The following is a 25,627-nucleotide window of genomic DNA, read 5'->3' as shown; positions in this document are numbered from 1 at the left end:
TCTTTGACCTTTTTGAACTTCCTCCACTCTTAGGAATTGCAATGCTGTTCTAATCGTAGGTGGCGTAGGGCAAAGGTGACCATCATAGAAGTAGAAAATATGTTTACTTTAAGGTCTAAAGGTTTGGTAATACTTAGTGCCATGACTTCCAAGAGAGTTAATCAATGATTAACAAAAATACTATGAATATAATATGCATAACTTACTTGTACTTAAATGGATTCTAACCTGCATCACAATGAAAACAAGTGGCTTCTTCAATAGGACTGCAGTGTACACCTGAGGCTATGGAGAACATATTCCCTCTGGATGAGTCACAACCTCAGACCTTACATCGCCAAGTCCTTACTTGTTTCCCTTAACTGGTGAAATAAGAGTATGACTTGAAATAGCATGCTTAATGTGTTAAAGATGGAATTTATTTCATACTTATTCACATAAAAAATTTCTCGGTCTGTCTAAATAAACATGATCAATATGCACACAACCTGGATATGAATGGTGACCAGCTGACTAGAGAAACAGTTTTGGTACAGAAACTGCACACCATAAATCAACACTGCAAAATTGATTGGTGACATACCCATTATTTTTTTCCATTCTTAAATAATTCCATTCCCTGAATTCATTTCCTAGGCTAATAATTTAATTTTCTTCATTAAATAGCATGCTTCTTTAAGTGAGTGGAATAAGGTAAGCATATGTCCCATCATTAAATTATTGCATTCATTACTAAATTAGTAAGAGCTCCCCAAGTCAATTTTATCCCGAGAATTCCACAAATATTTAAAGTTCTACAAACAATTTTCCCCTGTAGTTTTCTATCAAGTTGATGCCCAAGCAACCAGTATTTGTTCAGTTGTTTCAACATTAAAGACCCCAAATGCCTGTGGATTTCATAAAACTTAATGGAAGGGATAATGTGCCAGTGAAGAGAGAGAATCATGGTCCTTCATAGAAGGGCTAGGTACCTATATATGCAAAAAAGTATCGTGTTAACAGTCTCATGCCATAAAAAAACACACATTGCGTACACATTAGGGTTGATGCAAAAATGTTTTGACAATTTGAAGGTCAAGGGACATTTTATTGAACAACATGAGGAATGACAGAGATATGATACATAGATTAGGTAATTATTGAAGTGTGATATGTTTTATAAATGGTCACCCTTGACTACATCATAATAATTTTGTTCCCATAGAGCTTTTAATTACTGCCAATCTTGCAACAGGCAACTTTCCCAAAAAAATTGTCCACCTCACTCATTGGACCCAATTGCACTCACTTTTATGGACTCCATTTGTAGAGAGAGGGCATGTTGCCTTGTCTCCATTTATGTTGCACTGAGAGACTAACCACACCTGCTTTTGCCAAAGCTATCCCTATTGCACGTCAGCTTGGATGATATTTTTGCCTTTTCCAAAACGTTCCATCGCAATCCAGTGTTTTCCAGGAATGTAAGATTTCTTCCAGAATAGACATGCATTGTTTACCAGTCAAACTTAATAGTTTAATGTTGCAGTTAAACCTGTACCAAAGACCACATATTTAACATTACCGAGAGCATGAAAGTATTCCAGTATTATCTGATGATTCCCACGAATGGGAATACTGCAATATACCATGGTGGTTATCACAATATTTTACAGAACTTGAGCGACCCAATCCATTTAAATGATGTACCAAATATTAAAACTCTGACGACTCATGACAGGTTAATGTCAAGATTATTGATACAATTACTACCTCTAAATTTTAATGTAGCCCAAGGCTACAAATTACTTCAAACAATACATCTCAATAAATCTATTGTTATAAATTTTCACAAGGCATTTCAGCTTCCACCACATTCCCAAAGTCGCTTCCTTCGGTGTACACAAAGAAAAGACCTGGGTTCAAGTTTACATCAAAATATATCAGTCACTCTAAAGGTGCATATTTGCCATTACATTTACCAATTGGACACAAAGATTCTACAATTCATGCGGTCTTAAGACTCTGAAAACCAAGATCCAAGATGGAAATTCGAACAAGTATTTGGGATACCATTGATACTTAAAACTTATCACACATGTTGAGAAAATCCTGCAACTGATCAGCAAAACTTAATTTTGAAGTTGGTACCAACAATGAATCATCCAATGCTGAATTTATGTAATAGAAACATTTCTGCGTTATCCCTCATCATTCAACTTTAATGCAACCCCAGAGTGTAACATTCAAAAGAATACTCCTACGAGCAGTATGAGAGAGGTCACACCTAATTTACTGTATTCTCTTAACTAGGAACAATGAATTTTCCAGAATATGGAAATGTAAATCCTAGGGTTTTAGTAGCCTTGGATGAACCATTTCTTTGCAAAGAATATATTCTGCATGAACAAATAGCCAAATCTTAAATTGTTGGACTGATAAGGCTCAGGAATTATATCTCACCTCCCCTTGTAATTGTTTTCCATTGAACTTTACCACTCAAAGAAGGGCTAATCAAGGTGGTAAATAGTTTCCACTGCTCTTACTTGACGACAACCATTCGTACAGAGGAATGAAAAATTCCATTGAAAATTTAGTTATATCACTTTCACATAGTATTTGACTCTCCTACCTAAAAGCAATTGAAAGAATGCTTCTCTCAAACAATATGGTTTGACACTTTCATTCCGGGGCCATGAAGGTATGCAGAGTTTAAATCATGAGACTCAATATCCTTTCGCTGATTCTAATAATATTCAAGATTCTATGGCTGTGCTTCCATCATTTTCCACAGCATTCATGTGAAGACCTACTTTAGCCCCCTTCCTAACATTATTTGTCCCTCCAACACAGTGGCCCCCACTAGCCATGGCATTTTATCATCAATAATCAGGCAATCGATTTGAATTCTTTGGTCCTTTTTGAGACAGAAGTGGAAATACATACAGCATTTTAAAAAATAACTTGTGTTTCCATGGTTATAATGCAAAATACACTCGATAACATGATGAAAAGCAACCTGTGCCAAACAAAATAGCATTACAACAGCAATTTCCCCAAAAACTTATGTCAGCTAATTAAATCTGGTAAACGTGGGAGCATTGATTCAAAGCCAAATCAAAGAATAATGCCAAAGAAACAAAAGTTAAAGAATGTGATTAGAACTATTTCCAGTTCATTTGACGCTCCTTGATTTTTCTTCAATGCTGTTTTGGATCACACAGCACATACTACATTGGCACACTCATCAAACTGCTCTCACGAGTATGTTGCCACACACATGAATTATGATTCATAATAGCCATATTGATTAACAGCCACTATGTATTTTGAAACTAACACTATTGTTAAAATTTGGTTAATTTTATTCCATATAGGCCACAAATTCAATACCCGATGTATTGAATTCCTCTCTTCTGCTTTGATTTAACACCTTTCCAAATTTGTATCAATCCCAAAATCAATCATTCTGGCATATTGATAACATTGAATTAGAAGGACTAATGACAATCATGTGAACTGACAAAATTCTCTTTCAATAATTTCATTATGTTGACAGTTTAGATACAGAAGAAATGAAATATTTTGCAGCTGAAATATTTTTTTAAGGGCATGTAGCTGTAAAATGATTTAGGAGTAATGCACACAATTTGCTCCAGTTCATAATCATCAGGGTAATACAAAGTTACGAAAACTCTGCTCCTTACTTTGCAACTTCTTACATGAGTCACCCATGATAGAATTGTTCAGTCCACTGATTATCAGGCAATTAAACTACAATCACATGAAGCATTTTCATAAACATTAGAGAATAAGAAGAGAAATATTTATATGACCCGATTCAAATTTTGTTTGAATTTTAAAGCAGAAAAGAGGCAATTCGGTTAACTTTTTTGCCTTAGATAGTATTCCACTGAATACAAAAGCAAAAAGGCAAATTTGGGTTTCGATACTAGGAACAAGCATGCTCACTTAATGATTCCCCTTCTTTCCATTAAACCACACAATTACACATACTACTGGGCAAGTTCTACATTGGCTATTCACAAAACATTGAGCTTTTTACAGCATGGTTTAATATATCCTGAAGCTTGAAATGTACCCATTTAACAGCCATCAACCTAAGCCAAAATACTGGAAATAGTCTGGATTCGTTCAGATAAGCTGAGCGAACAGTGAAAATGAGATGAAATCCCTAAAATTGATGATGCTGATTTTTCCCTGCAACATGTGGAGGCTTACATTATTTTACATTATCACTCACTTGATAACTACGACTGGCTTACTGTAGACAAACACCAACTCACAACAAAAGCGAGATTTGTGGAGCCAGCGAGCTTGCCTCAACAAATCTCGCTTTGCTTATACGAGGGGATAGCAGCAAGGGTGTTATGGCAAGCAAGACCAAATATCTATTCCCACTTGAAGAGAATCTGAAATATCAATGCTCAAAAAATAACCCAAAGACAGCAGATGCCCACTTTGCCCACAATAAATGACCCTGCGGCTCCCTCCACAGATTTCAATACCAAATATATTAAGCAATGTACAATAACACTCATTTTCAAGATTCCCATTCCTTACTTTTCCTGGTGAACATACTGTTCTTTTCCAAGAATGTGATCTAATGTTTGCTTGGAAACTGATTTGGTATTCCCATGGATCTTCCCTACGTGTTACATTGGTATCACCAATGTTCTACTGTAACTTTGCTGTTTTTTCAGGTCCTGTATCCTTGATGAGTAATGGCAATCATGAACACTCCTCAAAACCAAAATAAACAATGTCTGCACTGAGAGTTCCTGTATTGAATACACAATTCCCAACTTTTTCAAAATAATCAGCCCTTTTCCACATTTACTTCCAATTTTGAAGACATAAGAGAGCTTTTACTGACTTTCCACACTTTCCAGACTGAATGACCACTGTGCATCAACTGTTTCCCGCAGATTACTGTCCAGTAAACGCGAACATACACTACACAAGTTCAGATTTCTCAAATACCTTTGCCCATATTTATAGGCAATCAGGAATACAATTCATCCTCCTGAACCTGTCTCAAATGATGCTACAATATCTATAAACAGGATGATTGTGAAGATGGCATCATTTGGCAAACTAGGGCTTCTTTTTTAAAAACGCCTGTCCCTCCATATGCAGCAATTGCACGAATGATGAAAATTATGTCAGTAAAAAAAAATTTTTCTATCTCATAGATACATTCTCCCAAGATATTCTCAACCCGCGATTTCTGAATCAAAATTTCTTCTAGCACACAGTAATTTTGAAAGAGTGGGACTGTAGCAATTTTTCCATTCATTAGCAATTGTTAATATTGTTATTGATTAAGATGATTCTCTACAATATTTCGTTTGCTACAGCAAATGTTTAAACAAATTTATTTTCCTCCATTAAAACTTAACAATTCTGCTTATTCACGAGTTTTTCTTTCCTTTGATGCCCAAAAAAAGGGGTAATGGGATGGGTGCTTATATGAATTAGAATCCTGGTCTCACTATCAACATCCCTTTCCACAACCCATATTTGGAAGTGACCATTAACCTTAGTTAAACATGGTGGTGTCCAGGCTAATAATCTGTATGATCAAACTCATCATACTGCATACAATTTCTACATTTGGTTAAACATTATCATAATATTACAGTTATGAAACCTAGGCTACATCCATTGAGATACAAATTCTTTCATTTTACACACAACCTTAGATGAATTGGTTCATTTAAACCAGTCAAGTATGGCATATTCTCTAGCTGCTTCAACTGCAATATTCCCATTCTGCATTTTTATAATATGACAAAAGATAGTTTTCATCTGCGCTTAACCTCCTACAGTTTTGGAAAACATGCTGAAATCTACCACAAGCTTTCACTCGACCAATAAATCACTTAGTTTACCAAATTAAAAGCTAGATTTCCAAACTTTGTACTCAATGATGCTCAAGCTGCTCTAATAAAAACCATTTCCTAAGAAACTTAGCATCATTTCTGTTCCTCATGTATTAAAAAAAAGGAACATTATACTAAATTCGTACTTCTACTCAAGTTTCAGATGAAAGCTAAAGGTAAATTTCTCGTTGAATTACATCATGGCAAGACTTCATTCTTAAGGGACCTACACCATCATCACCTTATCTCTGTCACAAATACAATAGTTGTGCAAATAAATGAAGCAGTTACAAAATAAATTCTGTAATATTTGCACCATGCATCCCTCTCGTTGAAACCGAATTCAAAGTACTGAATAAGAGCAACATTGAGGAAACCATTAAAGACAGTCACCTAATATTACATCTACCAATCTTTCCCCAATGCTGCCTCATGTATCAGAAAAGGCATGACAAAGGGCATGGATATATATATATTCAAATACAAAATCAGAAGCATTTCCACGTTTATTTGTAATTAAGGCCACTTTTTTTAAGGGTCTATACATCCACCGCTGAAGAAATCTACTTTATGGATATGCAAGTTTTCACAAAATAATATATAGCTGGAGAGTAATGACACAGCTTCCAAATGCTTAAACTGTAATGGACAGGCATTTCCAAATCTATCACTGCAATTCACTGTATCCTCCAAGCAAAATACGAAAGTTTGGGGAATCCCACAAAAATAAATAAAGAATACATTCTGGACAGCAGCTAAATTTGTATATATACACAATATACAAATGTGGATAGCACTAAACACGTCCACCAATCAGAGAATTTTTTTCATATGCTACAAAGTATTACAGTATTCATAAATAAAAGATAAATTTAACATGGATTTTTGCAAGCAAGCTCATGGCACTAGGAGTCTACTGACCACCAAAGCACAATGGCTCGTCACAAAGGAAATCCAACAAAACCAGTACATAACTTAGGTTGCTTGGTTCTGCAAAGTGAATAATGCAACTCATAAAACTGCTCTCAACCACTGTTAGTCCCAGCCTTCATATTCCCACCCTAATACATGTGACAATAGCATCTACAAGGCCTCTTTGATAAACTGCTTCATATTTAATTGTTTCATTTTAAGTACTTGGCTATCACAATCTCATTGACATCATTAAGAGCGAAGAAGTCCCTGTTCTCAACTCATCACACATCCAAAACCCAGCTGGCAATGATACATTACAGTTGTATGAGGATTTAATACCACCTAGACCAGAAGGCCATGCGCCCCTAAGCAATCCCTTTAAAATGCATAACCAGCTCACTATCAATGCTTTTTTAAGTCAAGGAGTAATTATTGCCACTTTCATACACAAAATAAAGAATAGATTTGCATTATAAAAAACCAAGCACTGAAGGTCTTTGCTCCAAAATAAGGGCTCCTGTTTTAACAAGGCATTTCACTTATAACTACATTTATAATTAAGATCCCTTCCTCCTTCCCTCCCAGCGGGAATGTAGTTCAGATGACATTTGAGATTCCTTGTCTCCACTCTTGAAAAAAACCACTCACCTTTATCTCACTAAAAATCCTGGAAGCATTTACAGGCACCATAAGAGGGCATTATGTGCATTCTAGGGCAGTCTATACCAAAAAAGAAATGTCTTACAAGCAATTCCGGAAAGTATAAATGGTGAATGAATTGCCTAACTGTAACATTTCCTCAATATCCACTGTTTTACATTTTGTTTCTTCCTCGACAATTAGGGTTACTACCACAAATTTTGAAATCCAAACACGGCATGGTATTCTATGGAAAATTTGAGCGGCCTGAGTTTTCCATCAGGGTCTTCCAGAGTGAAGAGGCAATGGATATTTGATGAGGTTTAGGTTGGTCCCTAATGGATGTCACAGTGTAAGGCAGTGCATCCAGTCAGGTGGAGTTGGAGGGAGAGAGAGAGAGAGACGGGGATAGAGGGGAGAGATGTACAGGCCGGAGGTCAAAAGTTACCTTTCCACCAAGGGAGGGCATTTGAGGGAGGCAGGTCGAGTGGTCAGAGGTGTTGGTGGCGGCAGCATTGGCATGGGGGATCTCACAACAGGGCACAAGCAACAAAACTGTCCCCCCAATGTAACGTAATCATCTCTTGCCCACTACGAAGCACCAGTTTTTTTCCAAGTCATAGGTCGCCACATCACACCACTTGCTAGTCCGTGATAGATATCTGAGCAAAGCCTATGAGAGCTTTATCATCAGGATCTTCATTTTCTCCACAGCCAGAATTCTGCAAAGACAGAAAATGAACAATACTTAACAGTATTAATCACTGCCCACCCTGAAGCTATATGACTATTTTGACAAGTGAACATAAATACTTGAAACCTTACAATTATAACACATTTTCAATTGACACACATTACATAAATGTGGCATTTCACAGAAATATATTCTGATAAGAGTATCCTACACTCATTACCAAAAGCATGGGGGATATTTAACAACACACACAGGTATTTCTGGTCAACCACGGGGGTTACATACCTGAGACAACTTGCAGTTGAAAAACCATCGTTGGTGGTTAGGTCTCATGCTCCACATTAGTATGGAACAAACACCTCTAACTTTACTTTTACTGGAGTAATCTGCGACTACATTAAAATGCTCCCTCCTCTTTTCAATAACAATCTCGCATTCAAGGACCAAGAGTGACATTAAAAACATTCACATGGTTACAGCACAAGGAAAACAAATGATTTTTAGGTTGTGTCACATTATCTTTCCGCATTTGCCAATAGTCCATCATATTTTGAATGCATGTTCTATAATCACCTTCCAAATGACCTTAACTATGTTAATCGCATTTCAGTCTCAAAAAAGAAACTAAGAGTTTTTACTGACAAATATTTCCTAATCTGTTAAAGAATTTTTATGTCATTAATGCTATTTTTTGTGGTCAGTTGTCCTTTTTCTCACAAATTTTTTATAAGCGTACATTTGACATCCTGGCATCATTACAATTATTATTACTAAAAAGACAAAGGAGAGGTTCACCATTTCCACCATTGGAATTCTGGCACTAAGTGTACATGCTCAGTCACTACTAAGAAAATTTGAATGGCAGGTGATCATAGCTATTTCCCAAAACAAGTATATCCAGCATCACATTATGTTACTCTGGACTTTAGAAAGTAGGAATATAGTTTTTAAAAAGAAGAACACAATTTTCCATTCAAGGTTAAGGCAAGCTTTCCTCAACTTTTTAGTCTTGAAATAATCTGCAATGGTATCCTCAACAAACAGTTTTGTTTCATAAACATTTATATTAGGATAAATTTACAACAGTTATGCAGTTCAAAAGGCGAGAAATTCTCTTAGCATTTCCTTAGGCAGAGCTAGTTATACCAAGGGGGAATTTCCCAGGGGTTAATTATTCAGGCACTCAAAATATGAGCTGGACATAAGTAAGGCCTGAATTAAACAAATTACAGTTGACAAGAGAAACTCAAATATAGCAGATGTATCAGTCAATTAACAAGTTTCACACAATTTTTTAGTATTTATATGTCTGCATCAACCATAAACAAATTGCACGTTCAGATTTTTGGCAAAAGATTACTCAAATATTATAGAGCAAAGAGCAAATTGTGTTCAATCCATTCTTCCATAACTAAATAATGAAACATGACAAAAGTTTACTTTATGAAAGAAAAACACAAGGGTTAAAAGTCTTGGATCATCCATAAGAATAAACATTTTTACTTAAGAGCGATATGAATGCTTCCATCTATGTAATTGCTACAAAAATGACATAATTTTATAACATTCTTTGTTGAATGACTCTTCATTATGCAGGCCTTAATTGGTTCACATTCCACATGTGATAACTTTGAGACTCCATGGTAAGATAAGGTCATAAAAGAGCTGGGTTTGAATGAGATAAGCACCATAATTATCATAAGTATTAACATTGCAAAACCACGTTATTGACACTCACCAATGGAAATGTAACAGCCCGACACGAAGGAGTCTTTTCAATGAGTTTCCTCAGACTTGCCGCAATAGCAACCATGTCTCCTCCATCCACTAGTCCTGCACCCACTAATTCAGATGCAATCCCTTCTGGACTGTCCTTTCCAATCACAAACTCGAAACGAATGTCATTCAGCTCACGACGACTATTCCTGTAACAATCATAAAAGGTAAAATGCACTGAAGTAAACCTCATCATTAAAACAATGGAATATTCTGAAAATTGAAATTGTAACTTAACATAAATAAAAAAAGTAAACATGTAATTCAATTTTATTTTTCAGAAGAAATTCAGTTTTCATTAAGGGCACTTTATATGTTATGATAATGTCATTACTTGAGTTTTCTTGCAATTTTTCTACACCATACCCCATCCATAGTTACTCTGTATTTCAATGATGGAATATTGAATATAAATATGCAACTAAAATGATTCAATCCCTTTAGTACCCTATTTCCGTAGTATTACAAACTAATTGGAACAGCATGTTCTTCTCATAGAATGGTAACATTGTCTGAGTAAGCAATAAACATTCAAAATCCATAACCACAATTATTGAAATTACATCGGTAAACGAATGTTTTTATCCAGTAAGAATGAACTACAGGTATGAACTTTAGATTAATACACTACCTAACACTATTTCCATTAAAACATTAAAAAAAAAACTGTGCTTCACTTCAGCATATTACATGATCACTAAATATGGTTGAAGACTGATTTTAAAAGCTCACATACTCCAAATTCTCATAGGGAAAAAAAATTAAGCCAAAAAAATTATTTATCCGAAATACTATTGCATCATATTGAAAATGATTTTGCACGATTAAAGTTCAGTGAAAAAAATCGAAAATTTGATTGTTGGTTAGAGGTATATAACTATACTGCATGTACATAATTAACTTACCTAATAAATATCAAGTAGTTTTGGCATGGATGGATAGAGGCCAAAATGTTTGCATATATATACCCATGCTAATTTTACCACAAATATGTTAGTACGAGGATGAAAATAGGAAGATGAAAAATAAAACAATGCTGGAATATCAGATTGCTACCTTTTATATTTACTTGAATTAAAATCAAATAGGTGAGGCTTGGAAATGTTGAAGTGTCCAGTCTGAATTCATCCAAAACCTAACTAAATAATAGACCATCAATTAACAAATATATTCCTATAATTGACACTTTCCTGCATTACCATTGTAAAAATACAATGCATAGTATATTTTAGGCTGCCTACAATTAGGTTTACGTTTGGAGGGCTTCACCATAATATCTTCATTTATTTTTTTCAACAAATGATGTGATTTTTGGGCATGGGGTCAGCTTCCATTTGGACAGATAAGGTGCATGGTATTGCAAAGACAAGAGCTATCACCACGGCATGTTTCCCCCACTTACCTCATCCTGAGTACAAGATTGATAGGAGCAGACTCATATAATGCAGTTGATTCTGACTCCAAAAGGCCCGGTGTCGATGCCACACCCTGCGGCATGTATGGCTGCTGCTGAGGGGCCTGTGCCATTTGCTGGGCTTGCCTCTGCTTTGGAGTGCCAGGGGCTTTTGGGGTCATGACAGGCGTCCGTGGAGGCTGAGGGTGCTGCATGTGTCCCGGGGAGGAGTGCTCCTCGCCTAGGATTCCTGGGACCCCTTGTATGCTGCCTGTGTCTGCCGCCTCTGTGGGATCCTTCTCACTGCCTGACGACCCACCTCCCTCTATGTTGTTCATTGGTTTCTCCTTAGAATCATACTGCCGAGAGAGAGGGCATCCGCATGAGAAATAGCCTCACTCACTGTGGCTAGACAGGGAGGGCAGCCATGAAGAATACCAAACTTCACGAGAACCAATTTTAACAATTCACCCGAGCTCTCCAGACCTAGCTCCCTAACTTACCCTGATGCATACCCCATGATGCGTCTAGCTAGCAGTGGAACAAGCCCATGGGATCTTTACACAAAATGAACATGTTTGGCTTCAGTAATGAAAATTATAATGCAAAAATTATCAGAGAAATCAAGGGTAGTTTATTATGGTTGAAAACAAAAATATGGCACTACTTGCCCAATGAAAAAGGATTAAAATTGCAAATTCAATTACATGACCAAACGACTTAAATATTTTCTGGAGCCCCATCAGTTATTGTTACTTCCAAAGTGAGCATTTAATCCCGTGCTGTATTAAAGAACTTAAGTACCTTCAAATCTGGCAGACACCCTGAATACGGAAAAAAACTTTATTCCCAATCAGCCAATATATTGATATGTTTTCATATTTACACAATAGCACAATACAATCACAATCACAATACAATCACAATATCTACAAATCCACACTTTAGACCTTACCTGATACCATTCTTCCAAACAGTGAGTTTTGAAACTGATAATTAGATAATAATTTCACACAACATGGGAAGAAGTTTTTCTTGAAATATTTACAAATGAAATATTAATTGCCTGTAACAGGTAAGAGAATAGATGGAGTGATCACATAGCTTAGCAACGATAATTTTGAAGCCATACTCTGCTTTCCTCATAAAGAATATAAACGGACTGCAGATGATGAGCTGGTCAAGGATTCAATCAGTTAATGAACATAATAATGTAAAGCACAGATATAAACGTAACAATTAGTATTAAAATATACATTGTCACTGTTTTACAACCTTCACCACAAATACCCAACAAGGTCACCACCACCAACACTTAAAATGCATGTACACACATATTTGATGGTCCAATTAGTATTAAAATTAACATGGAAACATTTTTACTAAAACATTGCTAATACGATTAATGGCACTGCAATACACTACTTACCTCAGAGCTCAACTTGGAGCAGGAATTCAATGCTGGCTTCAATTCAAGTGTTAATACTCCAACTAATCTCTTACTTTATGAATTTATCATGTGCTTATTTAAAAAAACTTTTATAATAAAAAATCACATGGGATACTCTGAATACACATTCCACACCATCCCACAACAAATTCAACAAACTATATTTAGGGCAGAAATTGGAATTTGTTCAATCATGTAGACTACCACTGACAAGTATGTTAAGAGTACAAGTATGATATTCCCCAAGAGAGGCAGAATGTTAGCACTATGTTTAGCCATTGCAGTATATGTCATCAATGAACCCATGATTCTGATGGTAATGGATAGCCACATCCCTTATTAACAAGCTAGAATGTTGTTTAGCCATTGATTAGAACAATAATGATGAGATATGGTTGAGAATGACTTATACATACCCTTTCTGAAAATGGGGCTGCTTCTGCCCCTAAGCCTTCCTTACTGTAATACTTAAAGCTCATTCAAATATTGGGGACAGTCACATACATCATCTATTGTGAATGGAAAACACCAGCTAAACTGCAAATTTCGGTATAACTAGGGCAATATTGGGAACATCGCATGCCATCATTTAGCTTATGCCAACACCATTTGACCAAATCAACATTCTAGCAAGTCACTTGAAGGTATTTGGCTACCATCTGGGAGACAAAAATGACTAAACAATTTTCTCTCAATCCACCAAATAATTTATTAAACCAAAGCATGCACTGGCACCATGGATTAACAAATTTTTCCAATTCACAGGTGTTGGTAGAATAAGAGCAACAAAATATACTGTGTTTTTACATTGCACACTTAAGGGATCATCATGACAAAAAAAATAGGAAGAGCAAAGAGAACATGAAAAAACACTTTCAGGGCATGTAACAGACATGGTTATTTTGACCAGTTGCTTTGAGATGCAGAATGACAATACTGTGATGTTGGCATGGATATGGGGTTCAATGGTGTTTAAAATTTGAAAGGGCATAACATTTTTGACGCTCTTTAATATGGATACAAAGGTGGAATGCTGCCATTCCAGCCTACTATCAAAATGAAAAAAATATGAAATTGGAAAGGAAAACCGATGCAAACATCAGATTAAACAACTGCCATTTTGCAACAATAAAGTTGAATGCATTATCTCTTTGCACCGCTGGACTCACCACCCCTAGCGTCACAAGCTAAAATTCAAAGGATTTGATTCCAAACTAAGAATAGAAATGTCAAACTGACCTCAAATGATTGCACTATACTTTTAAAAACCACGACATAAACCAATGACTACATAGTCAGACAAGGATGAAAAATTCAAGGAAACCATACACCACATGTGAAAATTACATACAATGCAAAATTTCTGTGAATAACTCACATCATCATCAGAGGATCCATCTCCATCTTCTTCGGATGACCACACCCACTCTCCTGTGACGGTTCGATGCAAGCGGCCAGAAGTACCAGGCTGCCTCTTTGCCGCCTAAATATTCGTCATTCAAGGGCTTACTCAAAACAATGGTTAACTACCAATGTTTTTAATTTACACATAATTTGTTCTTTTTAACAAAGAACAAATAAACATATAACAGAGTAAATATAATGTTTAGTTAAAAAAGAACACCTACATCATGTGCTGCCGTACCTTAAGGCTGGCTGGGCATAGTTTCAGTTTCACAAGAGAATAATCAAATGGTTTCATGAATTGCATTGAAAAATGACTGGTAAAATTAATTGTATCACAAGCAAGCATGAGGAGAAATGTTTAAGGTGAAAACAGGTTCTGAAGTTGGTGGGCACGATAGATAGAGAATGAATATATTCACATTAATTCTAGGTGAACTGTTTCCCTTAAAACAAAATCCCTTCACCCTTGGTACTTCCTTCAAGGGGAACTTGACTAAAAAAATATACTTAGATCAATTGTTAGTACCATTAGATAATTTTACTGCTTGTTTGATTCAATTTAAATAAATTCAATACAATTAATGACTGCAGAGAAATGGTATTTAAATTATTATTAACAGTTGTGAACATTATTGTGAACTAAGAACTTTCACATTTCTCTTTACATATTTTTTCTCTTTCGTTTAGACACCTTACTGCAATTTCCATCATCAACAGGGTGAGTTCTAGAGTCAGAAAATGCATTCCAAAAGAGTAATCCAAACTTGAATACATAATTTGGGAACCTAATCATGTTTTGATCATAAAGGGTAACCCTATGGGTCTAAGAAATACTAAAAATTTAGCTAGTGAACTAATTATTTTATGCATATTATTATTACTTATGCATAAAACAGGGTTGCTACAGCTCTGGATTCGTGAATTTTTCAGACCAATCCAGGTTTTTCAGAACAAATTTTTATTTTTCCAAATGAAAACATCTATACGACTCGCTCACCAAATCAAAATAAAAGTTGCTCAACTGTCTGATTATCACAGTGGACACTCGGTTAATTATGTGTACTAGTGACAGAAGGATCATGAGGAAGTACGAATATTATTAAACAATGCAATTACGCACTAACTATATTCCTAAAGGTATCATGACCTACAATACACCATCTACAGGTATTTTAACCCTTAATACATTTAATATACAGTAGAAATTTTAAATTAAAATTTCAAGAGGAATTAAATCAAGCTAACCAAAATATGAGAACTGCAAGCTTGATGCCGGCATATACATACATGCAAAAATGTAAACTAGCATGTCTCGGAGGAAACATTACACGACACTACAGCTTATTTTTCAGTGTGCATCGAGATGATGAGGTGGCTAATGTGCTGGCTTCACACCCTGAGGGCCAAGGTTCAAATCCTGGATATAGCAGGAGCTTTTTCAGAGGTATCCTGTTCCCTACTTGGCGTGGCACATGGAGAGCACTTCAAAGTAGAGCAATTCGCCTGTACAATAAACACTAAACTGGGGGCCCTTGATCGAAGAGTACTCTAATGCAAACACAGGATTTCTCTCCACCCTTTCTCCATTCCCTAAATACCCTACCCATACCAAATTACCTAATTATCCCTAATGTTGTAATTACCTTAGCTGGCAACCACTTCCACTAATAACTACTACTCCATTATTTAAAGGGCATTAAAATCTATGATACAAAAGCTATGTTCATCTAAATGAGATAATATCAGAAGCTATCAATTTAGTTTATGCTGTCAGTACACTGCTACCTAAAAGCCCTAGCGACAATCTTTTAGCGTTGATCAAAAATAACCATCATATGATTCAAGTGCAGACCTATTTTTTACAATAAAAAATGGAGTGAACAGTCAAACAGTTAGGATTCATTTCTACAACATACCAAAATACCGGAAAAGTGATTGAGTTAAATTCATGCAAAGGCTATTGGAGAGGGAAGAGAAAGAGAAAATGCCACAATGTGCCATATGGAGAGAGTAGATAGCCTAAATTTGTTCCAAAAACACTGTGAAATTAATTGAAATGCAACAGCTACCAGATTGATGGAACTCCTTAGCAACTGGGGTATTCAAATGCCCCTATCTGACATTTCTCAAAAATGAATGCACTCAAATAAACCTGGATCGTGGCTAAAATTATAATATTTATACTTGAAATTTTGAATGTAATGTAATACTTCGCATATTTTCTTTACATGGGGATTCCATGGGGAATAGCCATTCAATTTATCCAATATTTCAAATTAATCTCCGCTGAATAGCCAAAGTTCTACTCTATACTGGTAAAACTTTAATGAATGAATCCTGTCACCGATTAAAAATGGTAATGAAAATTTTAAAACAACATTAAGCTTTAAAATATCAAAGAATTTATGGTTTTCGGCATAACTTTATGGAATCAATTCATATTAGAAATGAAAAAATTGTAAATTTATGATTTCACTGAAAATTTATCACGATTAGGCCCGAGTTTCAACGTTATCTTCAGGTGAAGAATCCTCCACCTGAAGATGACGTTGAACGTCGAAACCCAGATCGTATCATTATAAATTTCCTGTTGAATCACATAGTGACCATTTTTTTCATTTCCAAAATTGAAAGAATTTTGATAAATGTTTAATGAAGTTGGAATTAAAAGAAAGATTTTTAATGAATAATAGAGAAATTATCATTTTCTAATGAGAAATTTTCTGCAGTTTTCTATGAATAAAATTCATCCCAATCCATTATTTGGACACATATCCCACACATGAATCTCCTTGGCTTTAATATGCCAGCATATATTCATCCATGTCAACACTAGCAGAATTACACATTGATAATCAATATGTACCCAAATCAGGTATATCTTTTCTGCCCTAATAATTATTGACACTGACCCATTAACTGTATCCTCATGCTCGATTCCATGGGTTGATAAACTGCAATTTTAAATCTAGAATAATTCCATTGAATAATAAATTGCCTTTAATACTTGCATCACAGTTAGCTTGGAATGCTCACTAACAAGAAACATTAACACATTACTGAGTGGATAAATAATCTTAAAAACCACAACCAGGCTATCGATTTTTGTGCCAACAAGTATTAAAAATTTACGATAAAAAATGCAACAAAATATTTAAATATTCATTTCAAAGAGGTTCCTTTGAAAACACTTCTAAGCAAAGTGATTCTCCATTAATCCATTTAAATTTATTTTAATATTCTTTCTTTTCTTATCTAGGTGTGCTCAAGTTCTAAGTTCGCCTAATATTTTTTCTGGGACTGGGAGTAAATAGCTGCAGTTGAAATATTTGGGTTCTCTTTAAAAATACAAGACACAGAAGCCTACAAAGTACAGTGCACAGGGTTTAAAAACTGTAAAAAAATGTTCATCCTGTGGAAAAGTTCTCTTCTTTAGCTATTAATATAAAACCAATCATAAGAATTCCTGGGATGGTTTTCCATGGAAATATTAATAGTGTAAAATATACATGGGATTTTTTCTAGTATAGATGACGGTCATACTACAATAACTGAAAATGACTCCATTGGTGGAAGTGAATCACCCTACAACCCAAAATAAAGTACGATTCACCACAACTTTGGTATAAATTTTATTCGAAAATCACAAATTACTAATTCTGAAAATGTTCTTCCACACATGAACTTTACAGCTAATTACAGAAAACTTGTGAACTATAAAATTTCGATTTTTACAATTTAATGAAAATAATTCTCTGTGGAATCCACAGAGAATCCAAGCTGTTCATTTTCAATTTCAATTAAAAGGATTTTCCACCAAGTGACACCAGAAACTTTTATTTAAGATGCAGTTATTTCTGGAATAAAGCCTGTTCAAACAATATGCTTCTTCAAATCACAGAAGAGAATAGCCGAGTAGCTGCTGAAGGAAAAAAGTCTTACGAGTTTTCTGATTGGTCAACATTTAGGAATGCACACTCTATCATTAATATACGACATTTGATTGCTATAAAAATCTAGGATTCTCTCTAGAAAAGATTGCTAATACCGAGGTGTATGTAAACAAATTGGAAATATATTGACATATTGCCATCTGATCCTTGATTAACCAAGGGTCCACTAGATCTTAACAGTATCACTTAAGTGCAGTCACTGTCAGAACATTTTTAACTAACTCATATGCTTCTAGAACAAGGCATGACCATACTTGGAAATTACAACCACGCATCCATTCACTAACAGGCAGTCTAGAAGTAACACATTAATGGCATTTTTTCTACAGATTTTAACTTAAAAAATAAGAATTTCAAACGGTTTCAATAACTTTACAAGCTGTGTTGAACTAATATTTAATGTTTCAAACTACACCGGGGTTTTCCATAATCTCCAGGCTTGCAATCACCCTGCTATATTATTTCACACCACCTTCTCATTTACATATTCACAAACAATTAATGGGAATAATGCAGCTTCCCAACTGCTCTGTAATGCTTGTGCTCTGAATGTAGACATTTGAGAAGAAAACATATTATGTACTAGTCATAGCTATTATTATTAGTCAACTGGGAAGGAATAACCTAAAATTATTAAACTCTTTTGGGACTACAGGGAAGAATTTGATTAAATCTTCTTATACATTTAAATACTTCTTAGTCATTATATATAAGTTAGTTTTGACTTCATACTCAATCCATATACTCATTTCAATGCAACTACTTAAGATAATCCATAAAACCCTGAAGTTGGCTGAAATTATATATAAAATTCCAAAACAATAAACACTGAGTTAGGCATTATTAACAGGCATATCTCATTTGAGCAAAACACAAGAAAAACTGAATTTATATCTTTGAAGACAATGGCATTGATGAAGCACAAGTGTATGTATATTGCATTAGTCCAAAGATGCAGCCTCTACAGCGAGTGTTTTTTATAACAGCCAACAGATAATTAAAATAGCCATTATCACTGCATAGTGATGAATTTCTAGCAATTGAATTAACACAAGAACATGGAAAGCAATAATAATCTGAGATTATCAACATCCTGAAATTTCAATGCAGTAATTTTAAGTTTGTATTGGAAATGAAAAAATAATTTGATTAAAAATTTATATAAATCTTGCATTAAGCTTTTTTTAAAATAAATAAGCATGAACACATCTACTGAGTGGATGGCCAGTTATGCACTTTTTCAGATGAATTTGCCACAACTATGACCCCTCATGGATTCTTGAAACAGTAGATAAAAGCACTTTTTGCAGACAACAATATACAAAAAGCACAAAATTAGTAAGCTCTCTTCTGCGGGGATGGAGGTTATCAAATACAGATTATTCATCAGAGTTACATGAATGAGATTTCTTTCCATGCAATTAAAATTTGCCTGTGCATACCTTTTGCACCCTGGTTTCAAGGCTAGGACCCATTGCTACCAATGTCTGCTGCAGATACCGCCTGTCTTTTGCCTTCTTGAAGAATGGATGTCTTAGAAGTTCTGTTGCAGTGGGCCTGAGGGAATATATATATTATCAATTATTTGACAAAAATTGCTTTGAATGCATTTTTGGTAGAACTAAAGAACAAACTTAAAACCCATTGATCCACTTTTAATGATGAAAATAAGATTTTACCTCAGATGTAATATCCATCTTACCTTTACTCAATGTCATCCAATTGGAATGTGCAAATCATTATTATTAAATAAAGCTGAAATTACTTTGATTTCCATTTTTCTGGTTAAAAAATAATTAAGGCCAAATATAAATGAGTCAAATAAAAATGAGCCAAATATAAACTCCAGAATTTTAAGTCATAAGTGATTTATAAATATATATTTCACCATCATATAAATACAACTTTTGATCAACTATTTGCCTCACAACTATCTCATCTTATTGGTTGAGCATAATTTATCAAGGCAAGAATTTGCAACTATGACTAGTGCCAGATGTTTTCACAATAGCTTGGTACAATATAGATGAGGTTGATTTCCCATGCCTGGGTTTATGTTGGAAATGGGCGAGAAATTTTTCTTTTATAAGGCATAAACATCACCAAAATCAACTTCGCATCTACTTTTTACAGATTAAAGCTTCATAGTTTATATCCTTTCCACAGGAAGGGAAAGATGTTTTGCTTAACTTTTACCACATCAAAACACTAAAAATATTCTTTACAGGTATTCCAATTGCACCTTCTCAAAGTATTGCTCTACATGGAGATAACCATTTCATGATCTGGTTCAGAGCAAGGATTGAAGAAAACAAACACCCAGATTTGAGTAAATTGAGGTACCCAGAAAGATTTTACTCCATGGATGGAGAATGGTTCAGTCAAAAGTCAAGGAAATTTATTCATAATTATTTGCTTGGGTATGATTACTATTTACTCAAGAGCATAAAATTAATTCACTTGGATGCACAATAAAAATTATCGAAACAGTTTGAAACTAATTCATATCGGGACCTTGACGAAATATTTAGCACATGTCAGTAACTTGTACAAAAGACTTGGTAGATTATAACTAGGATAACTTCTAGTTTAAAACTCTTACAGTTTGCCCTCTGACACATTATGTTCTAACGATTTCCATTGGATATTAATTAACCATCACTAAATAAAGCCATACACAATTCTTCCAGTGCTGAGAAACATTAAACACAGGCTGGTGATTTGAGGAAGATGCATTGTTTACAATTTTAATGCCTGACTTTTTAGCGAGTTAGCAGAGAAAATTTACCAAAAACAGGGTCTGAATGGAAGTGCTGCATTTTTCTTATGCAAAAACACCCCTAGTTTAACAATAAATCTGATAAATACCTTTTTGATGGATCTTTCTGCAGACAATCCACAATCATACGACGAAATGTCTTCCCATAAGCTTTGTACTGGTCCTTCTCTTCGGCACCAGTGTCTAATGTTGGAGGGTCATTCTGTAGAGTTAACATAAGCACCTTCATTGGTGGATACTTGTGGTATGGAGCTGTGCCCGTTGCCATTTCAATAGCGGTGATACCAAAGGACCAAATGTCGGCCTTGAAGTCGTATCCATGATCCTAGAGGAAGAAAAGAAGCAGAGTTATTTATAAAGAAATATTTTCAATTGTATGACGAGAAGTAAATATGCATCCTCTGAACTGACTTTTCTCAATAGTTTGCAATGACACACTCCATATGACCAATCCATTTAGTTTACACTCTCCAGCTTTTATGCAACCTTTATCACCGCTGGAATGCAAAACTCCCACCATAAGAATGAAAAATCCAAGACTATTACATATAATTTTACTTAAGAGCATCATTCCCAATGAATAAGAATCTAGGTCAAGGTCCAAGAATTGGGTCATCTACTGATCCCTAGAAGGATATTCCCTTTAACTCAGGATACATGTTATAATTTTGCAACAATGTTTCTCAAAGTTTTAGAGCTCAAAACACAACTTTCATATTTTCGGGAATCAACAAACATATCGCAGCACCAGTAATAATTATTATTATAAGGTAATCTACCGGTTAAGGTAGGTTTTTGAATGGAAACAACTACCAAATAAATATTTTGTGACTCCTAACAAAACAAAACACAATCCAGCGACCTACTTTATACATTGATATTAAAATTATAAAAATTACTCATCAAATCATATAAAAATAACATCAAAAGCACAGAAGGGTACCAACACTCTTAGTAAGCATCAGAGGGGGTAAATATTTTTAAAGCCATCATAAAATATATTTTAAACAAATCAACCAACCAATAACTCTAGAAGAGGGTATATTAATAAATTTCCAATATTATGAGAGAGAAAGAGTACTTCCACTGAATAGATACACGACATGATCAATTCTGCTAAAGTAGAATGGAACTATTACCACGATTAACCCCAATTTTAACATAAGCCCATTGAAAACATCATTGAAAAAAATAATTGCCCAGCAAACCACAGGTCTAATTGAGATTATCTCTTCTGTCATCTTTCATGGCAAATTTCAACTAGAAGATGCAACTGGTATAAAATAAATGAAAATGATATAAATGAAAATAAAATACTCAAATTTTAATATTTTGCTCAGCTGGTGAATGAGGTAATAATACTTAAGTATTTTTATTTACTTAATTTTTGGGTTTCTTCAATGAACATCGATATTCACCAACATTTCACCAGCACAAAATCAGGTCGGAGACTTGGCTACTATTCATATTCAATCATTACGAAGGCCATTGAACCTTCCATTCTGAAACATGATTAACAAATCAATTAACTGACCTGTTCCATGACTTCTGGAGCCATCCAACATGGAGTGCCAACAAATGTATGCCGAACTTTCTGTCTTGAAAGGTCTCTGCCAGTGGCCAACCATGCACTTACACCAAAATCCGCTATCTGGACAGTCCCATCCTCACCAAGGAGAATATTTCCTGCTTTAATATCCCTAGAAATGAAAAACAGATAACATGCATTCCAAAATGTTCCTGATACTAAACTTTTCCTTTCAAAAAACTGAGCCATTCTCACATCACCCTCCAAATATTGATTGTTACAACTAAGTTTAATTCTGAGTGTTTTGGAACCTGTAAATATAATTTGGTGGTGTTGCACTCTAGCAAAGACTAACTTACACAACAACATTAATTCAATATAGATTAACAAAACAACAATAAATTCAATGCAAATAACCAATCATCAAAATTTCTCTGGAAATAAGCCCAGTAATATCTTTCAGTACTTTGAATTATTATCAGACTGATCAGTAAACTGGATAATAATCCCTATACTAATTTTATTATGTTTCCAGTATAAATAACTATTTTTTTTATTTTACCTAGATATTTCAAATCTAGATAAGGTATCTTGAAACTTCGCAACCAGATAAGATAATAATTCAGATATTATATCTAGATCTCAGGACAATATCTTATCTAGGTAACATTTTCATATAACATCTAAAACCCATTACTCATTATGTTTTCCCATTATCTTCTCTATGTTGATTCTGATTACAAAAAAAGCCAAAGCCATGGCCTTGGAAGTAATTTTAAGAGTGTATCACATTAATATGTGATGGTCAGCAAAACCAAGGTCATGTTAAAAATGAATTGTGACTCTGAGGCTTCAGTATTTTTTTTCTTGTCTTCACAATGGAAGAATTCCACCAAGTAAATCCACCAGCAGTTTTTATGTATCATGCCACCACATTTTCAGATGAAACAGCAGCTCGATTTCCCAGTGATTTTAGGAATACATATTTTATGAATAACAAAAGATGGACAGAGTTTGATCATTCTTGCATCGAGTCCATTTCACCATTCACATCTAAGCTTAGAAAAAAATTGCACCCATAAATAGATCAACTTTTTTTGCTTTGCATCTATGCAAAATTTGGGTAGCTTCTCTGTCTACGATTGTTAGAATTTAACATTCACATCCAAAGGAAATAAAAACTGCAATAGTTTCTCCACAACTCTCAGGGAATGATCATGACCATTTAGTGGAAAATCATATCAGTGACCATAAGGTTAAAAGTTACCTATGTATCTGTCCATTGCTGTGAAAGTACTCTAGCCCTTTGAGGACCTCCCTTAATACAGTGGCTATCGTTGATTCATCAAAAACACCATGCCGGCAGTTGCTGGCCTTCATCTTGTGCTTAATAATATCCAAGAGGGACCCTCCTTCCAATAGCCGCAGCACAAGCCACAGCTCTTCCCGTACAACAAAACTTGTGTAGTATGTTACAACATTTTCATGATTACAAGATGACATGGCTTGGATTTCTTTCTGCAAAATATTTCAAAAGAGCAATATTAAATGTGAATATCAAGAATCCAAAAGTCCATATATAATGTAAACACTTATTACAATTCATAATGGCATGCGATATATCAAAAATGACTTCGTTAAAACATCTCCTTTCTACAAGTTACTTGAGCAAATTGTCATATAATAGTAATTTCATCATTATGCACCATATACGTATGCATCGAATAATAAAATTGAGAATTTATAAAACTACCAGAAATTTGGTTCCGTACACCAAAAATTCTCTAAGTCAACGAAGCATTTGGATTTTTGAAAATTTTCAAGAAAGACTGAATTGCCACAAAATATTCGCCTAGAATGCAATACCGTAATGCACGTATTTGTACATTCAGTGGATGAACTAATATAATACGAAGCTACAAATTTGGCATTTGCACGCAATATACTTGACTTAACTTGAAAACATAGGAAACAGTCCACAAAATTTAAAACGTCTTAGAAATAAGATGCACGTATAATGGTAAAGTAATATTTCATATTCAATTGCACACAAAAAAATATTTACAACAGGTGAATTGCTCCTCGAACAAGTACCTTTCTCCACTGTTTTCTTTGGGATTTCATCACAAAACCCCATAGTAGAGCAAAAATTACACTTATCACACCCTTAATGTACCATCACATTCCGGGATGAGTAAATGGTGCAAAAATACCAACAGTTTGTGTTTACCCTTCGATCCCGAACACAAAATAATATCTTATCACACTTCGCTGAAATAATCTCAAATCAATGTGACACATTTATAAGCTATTGGTTAACATCACTCAAACTGACATTAAAAATACATTCCATAGAGTGCATGTAACTAGTTGTATACAAACATACCAATAATTCATCCATGCTCGTATTCCACTTTTCTAGGTTTATCCTTTTGATGGCACATTTTTCTGATCTTGGTTTACAATATGCACCGTGAACAACGGCTGTAGCACCAACTCCTGCAAAATAAAACCAAAATATTAACGAATGAATTAAAGACGTCTTCTACACCAAAGAAAATGCCAAATATAAACGAATCTTCCAATACTAGAAGAAACTTATCAATCAATTTTTTTCCTCCTAAACGGCAAATGCTTCACGAATTGCACGATTGAGAATTCATCCACATTTTTATGTGACCAATTGTACGAAGAAACCCGTGAAACACAGCAAAAATGTTTTCAGCTAAGCCTGTAGAGATTGTTGGGTACATCGAATTTTTATCAGATTCAGAAACCCAATGATTATAAATTTAAGAGAGTTTATTTTAACTGTATTCTGATCTCGCGTAATATTTCGCTTAATACTATTTATCATAAAATAAGTGCCGGCGAACCGGCATGAAGACACATCATAGGAAGGCATCATACGGCATGCGTGTTCTCCACTTTCTCCTCGAGGGACATTTCGTAACTACTGATGTTAAGATAAAAGCTAGTATCAATAATCATTAATTAATATCTAACTCACCAATAACTTCTTTCAACTCGTAATCCTCTTTACTGTTGGGCCAGCCCTGCACTGTTACGCCTGCACCAGTTACCGCCATCTTGTGGGCAAGGATATTACCAATGCTCACTCTGGCGGATCGCGGGTAAGTTGAAAACGGGGGAGACGGATCCGTGGAGGAAGTTTTCCTTCGAAATATCCCGGGCGACCCTGGGGGCAGAA

At 34.9% G+C, this 25,627-nt stretch overlaps 1 protein-coding gene across 2 annotated transcripts; it reads right to left on the bottom strand.

The window, feature by feature from the left end:
- Positions 1–1,080: 1,080 nt before the first annotated feature.
- Positions 1,081–25,627, bottom strand: LOC139689451 (serine/threonine-protein kinase OSR1-like). 2 transcript variants are annotated; one of them, XM_071586580.1, is made up of 10 exons: positions 25,427–25,627; positions 24,803–24,915; positions 23,684–23,934; positions 22,423–22,588; positions 20,978–21,213; positions 19,552–19,666; positions 14,128–14,232; positions 11,309–11,658; positions 9,869–10,055; positions 1,081–8,158 (listed from the first exon to the last, which is right to left on the bottom strand). In XM_071586580.1, exons 1-10 carry the CDS (start codon positions 25,503–25,505, stop codon positions 8,081–8,083), a joined length of 1,680 nt encoding a protein of 559 aa, XP_071442681.1. In that variant the 5' UTR covers positions 25,506–25,627; the 3' UTR covers positions 1,081–8,080. The 2 variants fall into 2 exon arrangements, with proteins under 2 accessions (XP_071442681.1, XP_071442682.1); XM_071586581.1 differs by lacking the exon at positions 14,128–14,232.

The sequence above is a fragment of the Hetaerina americana genome, unplaced genomic scaffold, assembly GCF_022747635.1.
Source record: "Hetaerina americana unplaced genomic scaffold, ioHetAmer1.1.p SCAF_232, whole genome shotgun sequence".
NCBI lineage: Eukaryota > Metazoa > Arthropoda > Insecta > Odonata > Calopterygidae > Hetaerina > Hetaerina americana.
This window is presented reverse-complemented; position numbering and strand designations above follow the sequence as displayed.